This window comes from Vipera berus, assembly GCF_964194415.1.
Source record: "Vipera berus genome assembly, chromosome: W".
In the NCBI taxonomy this organism is placed as follows: domain Eukaryota; kingdom Metazoa; phylum Chordata; class Lepidosauria; order Squamata; family Viperidae; genus Vipera; species Vipera berus.
Window position 1 is genome coordinate 67448447 of NC_138210.1, and position 11027 is coordinate 67459473.

Genomic DNA, 11027 nt, shown 5'->3' on the forward strand with positions numbered 1-11027 from the left:
CAAGAATTGAATAATGTCTTCTATAACCCTCATATTGATAACACCTAATTCAATGTTTCCCTTTTCTCTCTTCTCCTTTCAGGTTCAGCCCTTTTCAGGGTAGAATGTTCATTATCTTTCAAGTCATAGAAAAACTATGCAAGAAGGAAAACTGTTCTGTGGCAATGACTGCTTTCCTTGTGCAGAAGAAAAGATTTCAGCATAAGAGGGTAAGATATACATTAACAGAATTTGTTGGTCGAATAGGGCAGTGATAGCAAACCTTTTAGAGACCAAGTATCCAAACTGCAAGCCAAAACCCACTTATGTATCGTTGGGTTACGGGTGGGCATGGCCCATTGGGTGGGCATGGCTGCAGTGGTAACAGCAGACTGGGTGGGAATAAAAAGTTCAATCAATCAATTCCAACTTTGAGATCATTTTTTTCCCCGCGAGAAGTTGAAATTGATTGATTGAACCTTTTTTTTCTGCACATGGCGGCGGAGGCCTAAAGCGAAAAGGTTTTATAAAACCCAGTCGAAGGCCTGGGACTAGGGCAACAGTGCACGTGCCCACAGAGAGGGCTCTGTGTGCCACCTGTTGCACGTGTGCCATAGGTTCGCCACCATAGGAATAGGGAGTAATGTTTATTTGCCTCCCATTTTACATGAAAGGTAAGATTTTCAAAGCTCACAATATCATGCAGGTGAAGTTCAAATTCAGCAAACCAGGGATCAGAGTTGGGGATGCAGAAGAAAATCTATTTTCCTATCCATTCATACACAAAACACTCGGGTATATAATTATACTTTCAGTTGTAGCAATACTGACAATGTATTATGTTCTTTTTTCAGATGCAGATGACTGTGTCCCATGTCCAGGAGAGCAATATGCAAATTTACATCAAAATGGATGCATTGACAAAGAGATCACCTTGTCTCACCAAGAACCTTTAGGAATTACATCTTTGGTGTTTGCATTCTCCTTTGCTTTCATGAGAGTATTTCTGCTTATTATCTTCATTAAACATACTGACACACCTATTGTCAAAGTCAACAACCAGAGCCTCTCCTACCTTCTCATCTCTCTTCTCTTCTCCTTCCTTTCTGCTTTCCTCTTCATTGGTCAGCCCACAGTACTGACATGTCTCCTTCAACAAGTTGCTTTTAGTTTTATATTTTCAGTAGCAATCTCTTGTGTGCTGGCCAAGACTATGACTGTAGTTCTGGCTTTCATGGCCACCAAGCCAGGATCTGGAATGAGGAAATGGGTGGGGAACAGATTGGCTACTTCTATTGTTTGTTCTTGCTCCTTTCTTCAAGCTTTCTGTAAGATCGCATGGTCACACAAGAGGAACACTCAGATGGGTGTGAAAGATTCTTTATTGAAGTCAGGACTTGCAAGCTTGCAAGGGGTTTACCTGGCATGCTTTTATACCCGCCCAGGTGAATGCCAACCAATAGCTTCAAACCTGGGCTTCCCGCCAGTGCAGGTAGCCAATCGTTTTAAACCCTGGCTTCCTGCCAGGTCTGGCTATAGCCCGGGGCTCTCATACCTGTTTAAACCAGGCTTTCCCGCCAAATGCGGTTATAGCCTGGAGCTGTCCAGTCCCGTGCCTCCTGCTGTGCTGACAGTTTGTGTATGCTGGAACTGCATACACTACACCCCTTCCCCCATAGTGAGGAAGCTTATTTTCTTGACCATTTCCTTTCCCAGAACTATATACAATATTTACATTCTTATTATTCCCACGCCTGCCCCCCCTCAAGTTCGCACGTAGTTGGAGAGGTAGGCTGGGGCCTTGTGTGTTCTGTTGGATCTTCTCAGGTTTAGCCCACCTGTTGGTATGTTGGAGTTTGAGTCTGTTTTATTGTTGTCCAGCCATTCCTGTTGGTATGTTGGACTACCTTGTGTTTGTGTGGGTGACACAGTTCCAGGGGGGTCTGTGGGCCTGAAGGCTGAGGGACTGTCATTGCAGTGTTGAGGTGTCCTTGTTGTGGTTGGGTCAGCTGTTGCCCTGCTCCCATTGTCCCGTCCCTGCCTGGAGCAGGTTAGACCTTGTGACCCCCTGGTGACCCTCCTGGTCTGTTGTGGTGGTGGCTCCACTTCATCAGACCTCACCTCCTGATTGTCCTCCAGGATCCTTTCGGGAGCCCTTGGCCTCAACTGATCCAGGTGCCGTCTTCACTGAAGTCCCCCCTCCACCCTTACATTGTAAGAAAGTGACCCAGTTTGGTCCACTACCTCCCCTGGTACCCATGGGTGGCCTGTGCCATAGTTTCTTGCCCAAATGGTATCTCCCTGGTTGAAAACTTTGTTGATGTTTGGGGTTCCGGTGTCTGCAGCCACTCTATCTGGGTGTAGTCTGTCCAGTGTGGTAATTAGACGCCTGCCCCATCAGAGTTCGGCTGGGCTTTTGCCTGTTGCAGTGCACGGTGTGGAATGTTGATGGAGCAGGACAGTGGCCAGCCGCTGCTTCCAGTCCCCCTGGATGATGCGCTTGAGGACATCCTTTGTGGTGCACAAAAAACGTTCTGCCAACCCATTACCAGCCAGATGAAAGGGGGCAGAGGTGACATGTCTAATGCCCAAGGTCCTCAGGAACACCTGAAAGTCCGATGAAGTAAATTGTGTTCTGTTATCTGATACTATTACATCAGGAAGTCTATGGGTAACAAAGAGTCCCCTGAGTACTTGAATTGTCCCTGCTGTGGTCATGTTACCTACAGGTACCACTTCTAGCCACTTTGAATGGCTGTCCACCGCAACTAGGAAGGTATGGCCTTGGAATGGTCCTGCATAGTCAATGTGTACTCTGGACCATGGAGTGTGTGTCTCTTCCCATTTGTGAACTGGAGCATGTGGCTGCTCAGGCTGTGACCTTTGGCAAGTGTAACACCCTGCCACTAGCCCCTCTATTTCTTTGTCCAGGCCAGGCCACCAAAGATAACTCCTGGCCAGTGCTTTCATTCTTACTATCCCTGGGTGGCCCTCATGCAGGGACTGTAGGACTCTTTCCCTTAGCCCTTGTGGTATGATAACCCGGCTTCCCCATAACAGGCAACCCTTATGTGTAGATAGTTCGTGTCTCCTAGAGAAGTATGCTACGAACTCTTGGCCTGGTGATTTGTCCTGCCACCCTGAGCTCACCCATGAGTGTACTCGACTCAGTATTTTATCTTTGGGTGTTTCTGCAGCCACGTCTTTGGTGTTAAGGGGGCATTCTGGTAGGTCTTGAATAGTCAGTATTTGAACTGCAGGTGCTGGATCTGGTTCTGTGTCCCTTAATGGGAGTCTGCTGAGGCCATCAGCATGCCCCATCTCCTTGCCTGTACTAGTTTGCATGTATGTACTAGTATGTACTAGTTTGCATGAATAAGCTGACAGGAAGATGGACCAGCACAGCATTCTGGGTGACAGAATCTGGGGTGTTTGTTTGTTGTGAACAGACTTAGTAATGGTTTGTGGTCAGTGAAGATTGTGAAGTCCCTCCCATAGAAGTCCCTGCCAAAAAACTGTCCCTGCCAACAGTTTTTTTAGAGCTTTTTTTACAGCTGTGTGAGCTGTAGACCAATTCCAGGTTGTCTGTTTGTCTAACAGCCTGTGCAGGGGTTCTGCTATTGTTGCCTTATGTGGCAGGAAGGCATGGTAAAAGTTGAGCAGGCCCAGGAAGGCCTGCAACTCTGCCTTATTTTGTGGAATTGGAGCCTCCTTGATGGCCCTTACCTTGGATGCTATGGGGTGGATGCCTTGAGCATCAATCCTGAATCCCAGGAACTCAGTTTCTGTCACCCCAATTCTGCATTTGTCCTTCTTGAGCTTTAACCCAGCAGCCCTGAACCTGACTAGTACAGCCTGCAGCTGGTCTGCCAGGATGTCCTCAAAATTCCCTGCGATGAGGACATCATCAAAGTATCGGCAGACCCCTGGTATGCCCTTAAGGGTTCGTTCCATGACCTCTTGGAAAATACCTGGAGCTACACTTACGCCAAATTGCAACCGGTCTACCTGGGACACCCCCTTGTGGGTGACTATGGTCTGTGCTTCAGCTGCCTCCTGGTCGACCGGTAGCTGTTGATAAGCTTGTGCTAAATTGAGTTTTGCGAATATTGACCCGCCTTGCAGGGATGCGAGGATGCTGCTGACCGCAGGGACGGGGTATGAGTGAGCGCTCAGTGCCCTATTAATTGTCCCCTTATAGTCCGCGCAGATCCTCAGCTCACCATTCGGCTTGAGGGGTGTTACAATGGGGGTTTCCCACTTAGCTCCTTCTACCGGAGTTAATACGCCCTGGTCTACCAGCTTGTCGACCTCCCGTTCTATCTTATGCTTAAGGGCGAACGGAACTCTCCTGGCTTTAATTCAGATGGGTGGAACCTGAGGTTTTAGCTTAAAAGTAATAATAATAATAATAATAATAATAATAATAATAATAATAATAATAATAATAATAATAATAATAATAATAATAATAATAATAATAATAATAATAATAATAATAATAATATAAAGTTGGAAGGGACCTTGGAGGTCATCTAGTCCAACCCCCTGCTCAGGCAGGAAACCCTATACCATTTCAGGCAAATGGCTGTCCAGTCTCTTCTTAAAAACCTCCAGTGTTGGAGCATTCACCACCTCTGGAGGCAGGTTGTTCCACTAGTTAATTGTTCTAACTGTCAGGAAGTTTCTCCTTAGTTCTAGGTTGCTTCTCTCCTTGACTAGTTTCCATCCGTTGCTTCTTGTCCTGCTTTCAGGTGCTTTGGAGAATAGCTTGACTCCCTCTTCTTTGTGGTAGCCCCTGAGATATTGGAACACTGCTATCATGTCACCCCTCACCCTTCTCTTCATTAAACTACACATACCCAATTCCAGCAACCGTTCCCTATATGTTTTAGCCTCCAGTCCCCTAATCATCTTTGTTGTTCTTCTCTGTACCCTTTCTAGAGTCTCGACATCTTTTTTACATCGTGGTGACCAAAACTGGATGCAGTGTTCCAGGTGTGGCCTTACCAAAGCATTGTAAAGTGGTATTAGTACTTCACTTGATCTTGATTCTATCCCTCTGTTAATGCAGCCTAGCACTGTGTTGGCTTTTTGGCAGCTGCAGCACACTGCTGGCTCATATTGAAGTGATTGTCTACTAAGACTCCGAGATCCCTCTCACAGTTACTACTATTGAGCAAGGTACTACCTATACTATACCTATGCATTTGATTTTTCCTGCCTAAATGTAGAACCTTACTTTTTTCACCATTGAATTTCATTTTGTTATATAGTGCCCAGTGTTCGAGTCTGGCCAGATCCTTCTGTATCTTAAGCCTGTCTTCTGGAGTATTGGCTATTCCTGCCAGCTTGTCACCTTCTTGCCACTTTCCCCCACTAATGGACCAATCATTTCCTTAACTTTTTTCTTGTTTTTTTATATGTTGAAAGAAGCTTTTTTTGTAATTTTTGACTTTGGGGGACCCATGTATTTCCCTAATTTCCCATCAAAGACGTCTGAGAACTCTTCGCAAACGGTCTCTAGCAGGTGGCAGCCCTGCGTCTGGTGAATCCCCACGATCCTGATTCCCAGTGCCTTGAACCAGCCCAGCTCCACAAGGCTGGTGTGTTGCCCTTCTACCACCAGGATATCCAACACTCCCTTGAAACCCTTGTACTGCACCTCTACTGATGCCTCCCCCTGGATGTTTATCGGAGTGTTCTGGAAGTCAGTGAGGGTCAGTCTGGATGACCTCAATGGAACCCGCCGGCCACTCTGCCTGCATACTGTCTTAAGGTTTCAACGGAGATAATGGAGACGGCCGACCCTGAATTCAGTTCCATTTTGCAATGAACTCCTTGCAGCTTTACTGCCAGCTTTATTTTTGGGGTGATGGGTTTCGGACCCCCCATTGTGCGGACAGCTTCCCTGCCCTCCATATGGCTGACAGTCAATCACCGATGCCATTCCCCAGTACCTGTGGCTGTCTGGAACTCTGCTTCCACCTCATTCAGGTTGTCTTGTAGCTTGCTTCGGCAAACAGACACAATGTGCCCGGTCTTTCTGCACGCCCGGCATTTGGCTGACTTGAACTGGCAGGTAGACCGAGGGTGCTGTCTGCCGCAGCTCGAACATTGGGTAGACCGGGGACCATTTGTGCCACAACCAGGGCACTGGGTAGACCAGGTGAGGCCGTGTCCACAGCCGCAGTGCTGGGTAGACCGGGGGCAGTTCACTCCGCAGCCGGGGAACTGGGTAGACCGGGGGTTGTTCGCTGCATCCCGGGCATCTCTGTTCCATCGTTGATGGCCTCATCTCCCTCAGGTTGTCTCGTTTAGTGTCGCTGGTCCCTCGTCTCCACTGCAGCCGCTCACCTGATGGATGGCTTCACCGGCGCTGCAACCTTGTGGTTCCTTCATGTCCGTCCCCTCTGCAACGTCCCAGGCTAGGAACTCCTCCTGGACTTCCTGTGGCCTGGCAAACAGCTTTTGCCGCAGTTTTTTTTCACACAGGCCGAAGACTATGTGGTCCCTCAGCCTTACTTCGGTGTTCTCAAAGTTGCAGAGGTGGGCTGCCTGTCTGAGTGCGGCCATGTATTGCTTAGCCGACTCCCCCGCACGTTGATCCCACTTCTTGAATCGGTACCTCCAAGTGATTTCAGACATGTCGGGTCAGAAGTGTGTAGTCAACTTGTCCAGGAGGTCCTTGTAGCTGTCAGAGTCGACGTCCTCCGGTGAGCACAGACCGACCGCCAGCTGGTAGATGTCCATTCCGCAGCTACACAGCAGCGCCACCACATTCTGGCCATCATCCACGACCCCGTTTGCCTGCAGGTAGTATTCTAGCTGCCCCGCGAATGATTCCCATTCTTCCAGGCAACCACTGTTAAAAAGGGGATACTGACCAAGCTGAGCCATGCCGCTGTCGCAGGTTGTCCTGCTCCGACGCCACTGCGCTCCCTCAGTTTCTGCAGCCGATCGTGGTTTCCTCCGCTGTTATTGTTTGTCAGGGCAGGATCCCATCCTCATTGCCAGTGTAAGATCACATGGTCACACAAGAGGAACACTCAGGTGTGCGTGAAAGATTCTTTATTGAAGTCAGGACTCGCAAGCTTGCAAGGGGTTTACCTGGCGTGCTTTTATACCCGCCCAGGTGAATGCCAACCAATAGCTTCAAACCTGGGCTTCCTGCCAGTGCAGGTAGCCAATCGTTTTAAACCCTGGCTTCCTGCCAGGTCTGGCTATAGCCCGGGGCTGTCATACCTGTTTAAACCAGGCTTTCCCGCCAAATGAGATTATAGCCTGAAGCTGTCCAGCCCCGCACCTCCTGCTGTACTGACAGTTTGTGTATGCTGGAACTGCATACACTACACTTTTCTTTCTGCTATTTGGCTGGCAACCTCTGCCCCATTTCCAAATTTTGACATGTATTCTCTGCAGAAAGAAATAATACTGGAATGTAACGAAGGGTCGACCTACATGTTTTGCTGTGTCTTGGGCTTCATGAACATTCTTGCCCTAGTCAGTTTCTTGGTAGCCTACCTTGCTAGGAACTTGCCTGACACCTTTAATGAAGTTCATCACCTTCAGCATGCTGATCTTCTGCAGTGTGTGGTTGTCATTTTCCCCAGCCTATCTGAGCACCAAGGGCAAACACATGGTAGCTGTGGAAATCTTCTCCATCTTTTGCTCCAGTGCAGCACTACTGGCTTGCATTTTTTTACCCAAATGTTATATTATTCTTTTACGGCCTGAACTAAACAAAAGAGAACAGCTAGTGAGGAGTAAATAATATCTCCAGGTTTTTACTGAGCATCGCTGACAACACCATGTGATAAGCAATATGTTTAAATTTGAAAATAAAGTTTATGAAAATATCTCTGTCTTGTGGAAGTTCTTCCAATTTAGAGACTGTCACTGCGTTTTTTCTGTTTTGTCAGCTACGCATGTCTCACTCTGTTTTTCTGCCAGCTGCATAGTATTCATGCAATAAGCAATATGTTTAAATTTGAAAATAAACTTTATTATATTTTAAACTATTAATGCAAATGTTTGTGCTCTTTGCAAATAAAAAGGACCTATTTTGCAATTTTGCTTTATACTAAGTCGATAGCATACTTCTTCAAGGATGTTTTTCCTGAAAGACATGAATTAATTCAAAGATTAATTTTAAATTTAGCTTCACTGTTTTGTCCTTTTGGTCACTTATCATATCACAAACATATCTGATGAAGATTTTGCTACCTTAATGCTACTACTGTCCAAAGGATGATTAAATATTTCTTTAATCGTTTGTAGTCTGGCCAGCAACTCCTAGAACTCTTCAGGGAATCTAGAGAATAAGTTGATAGAGCAGATAATCTCCTGTTCAGTGTATCCATAAAGAAAACACAAATGTTGCATGTCAACAGAAGACATCTATTGCCCACTGTGGATTACAGACCTTTGTAGTTCCTCAGGGAGAACGTTCAGTTCACCAGGACTTAAGAAATCAAAATGAATGAATCCTGTTCTTCAAAAATGAAAGGTTTTCTACTGCTGTAGTAAATTCAGTTTAGCTTCATGTTATGCTAATTAGGTAAAATATTTACAGTTGCAAAGTTTTGATAATGAAAATACTAGCTTCTGTTTCTCACCATGAAAAGGTAGACAGGAATTGAGCTCATATTTTCAAAATCTTTACTTTTTAAATATCTAAAAAAGAGTATATTGTGGTAAGTGGACAAAGTTTGTTAATATGGGAAGTCATCATAATTATGTCTTGTAGTGATAGAGAATCAAGTAGCATGACCCAGAAGAAAGAAATAGACATCTGGGACAATATGAAGATTGTGGGTATATAGGAATATGGTCATCCTCATTCCATCCATCTTCATTATCCTGTCCTGCCATGTCCTAGCCTCTTCTTCTTCCTCTCCTATCATTATCAAATTCTTGTCTGAATTCTCAGAGTAATTCCAGTTGTTACTGGCAAGGCTATCAAGATTAAATGTCACAAAGAATCTTCCCTATGACTTGGAGATATTGGAGAAAAGATTGTGGATAGAAAGCATTTTGACAGGGGGAACATATCCAATCTTGCTTTAAAAGAAATGGAGGAGAGATTGAAGCATCTTGGGGGAAACGTACAAGGATTAGTCATTCCATGCACTACTGCCTGCATTCACTGATTCAGAGGGTGCCATCTAAGTGACAAATGACATCCTTTGCATTTTTAATTAACAAAAAGCTTTGAAAGGAGTTGTGATAACATTTTTTGGTTCAAAGCAGTGGCAGTGGACACAAGGAGCACTGAGGTAGTGGGAGTGGGGGTGTAAGAGCAAAGTAGTGGCACATATAAAGACAAAGTTTGGGAGTGGGAATGAAAACACTTTTGGGTGAATCCACTTCCAGGCAGGCCATTAGTTGAAATAAATCTTGAAAACTTTTCCTTCTGTATTAGGATCAGTATTTACTTTGCATGTTTTACTGCTCTTAGTGTATGACAGATGCTTCCTCTAAATCTATAATTGTTGTGGGGGCAGGTTAAATGCAGTTCTGAACAGGAAATTCTCTGCCCTGTCCTATTCTCCAATCCTACCTCACCTTAGCTTATTATTGTTGTATCATTATCAAATTCTTCTCCACATTCTCACGGGAGTTCTAGTTGCTACTGACAAAATTACCAAGGTACAAAGAATCTTCCCTTTATCTTGGAGAGATTTTACAACAGAGAGTCAGAAAGACACATTTTCATCAGATCTTTCCCTGATACTTTATGCTCTGTCATCTCAGAGAGAAGCTGGTTGGAGAAATTTAAATTACAGATAGGAAGAGACAAATAGGCACTTTCCAGACATGATGGTTAAGATTCCACTGTTAATACTGTTGCAGTCTCGGATAATGTGCAGTTTTGCTATTCTTCAATGTTTGGTCAGCGAACCTGTTCCCACTCACAGATATTTAAAGACAGGACATCTGAACCTTGGTGTCATAACCTTCCAAATGTATATGCTTTCTGAACCATTCTCATTTGAAATCCCACCTGCACATGAAAATCCTGGATTCCCTTTGTAAGACATTCAGATTTGTTGGAACTGTTAAATAAACTGTCCTTGCTTGGATTAATCACACTCTGAAGATTGGTTGCTTGTTGAACATTATTCAGTGCATTTCTGGAGCACATTCATTAATGTGATTTTATTGTGTTACTTTCAATAAGAATGCTGGAAATGTAGGTTCCAAAATTCATGCTTGCATTATCTGCAAAAGCTATGTCAGCTATTTGACTTCACTTGTTTTAACTTGCTTTAACCTGATTTTAACATTGTCAAGGTTCCTATATGCCCTTAACTTTCTGATGTTCTTTTGCCATCAATTAACCAATCCTTACAGAGATTTTTTTTTACAAATTAAAAATGCGTAAATGTATTATTGTTTAAAATACCCAAAATCAGTCTACTGAGATGCATGTGGGAAAAAGGACAATAGTTTCCAAACTGAAATCACATCTAAGTGGCATGTTTTTGAAGTTTTCTTCCAGGTCTAAAATGCCAGAGCAATTGTCATTGGAATTAAATGCATGCTTCATTCCAATAGAGAATAGTGACTTAATTTAATCTTTTTATAGATACTTGACTCAAAACTATCAGCATATTTTGGCCTTGGAATTTGCCTTGAAGGAAATCAGTGAAAATCCTCACTTCCTACCCAATATCACTTTGGGGTTCCATATTTACAACAGCAACTTCATTGGAAGATGGACCTACCATGGTGCACTGGAGCTTCTTTCAACAAAGGACAACTTAATCCCCAATTATAAGTGTGATGGCCAGAACAATGAAGTAGCTGTCATTGGAGGACCCTTTACAAGAATCTCTTTGGAAATGGCAAACATTCTGTGCAACTACAAGATACAACAGGTGAGGTATGTTCCCTTTTTCTCCCAAGCTATATGTTTGTATCTCTCATGTCCTTCTTGCTTGCCTGTAGTTAGGAAGATTGAAATTACAGTCTCAAACAACCAGTAATTCATGAAGTACTTAAGGTATTCATTTCAAAATTAGAAAAACGTGAAGGTCAGGTTT

At 44.4% G+C, this 11027-nt stretch overlaps 1 protein-coding gene across 1 annotated transcript in view; it reads left to right on the forward strand.

The window, feature by feature from the left end:
* Positions 1-6877: 6877 nt before the first annotated feature.
* LOC308676824 (vomeronasal type-2 receptor 26-like) overlaps positions 6878-11027 on the forward strand; it is a gene marked incomplete at both ends in the record, with an annotated part of 34151 nt that continues 30001 nt past the window's right edge. Inside the window, 2 exons of the mRNA XM_081342860.1 lie at positions 6878-7032; positions 10571-10862. Coding sequence (XP_081198986.1) covers positions 6878-7032; positions 10571-10862 — 447 coding nt within the window. The remainder of the gene's footprint in view (positions 7033-10570; positions 10863-11027) is intronic.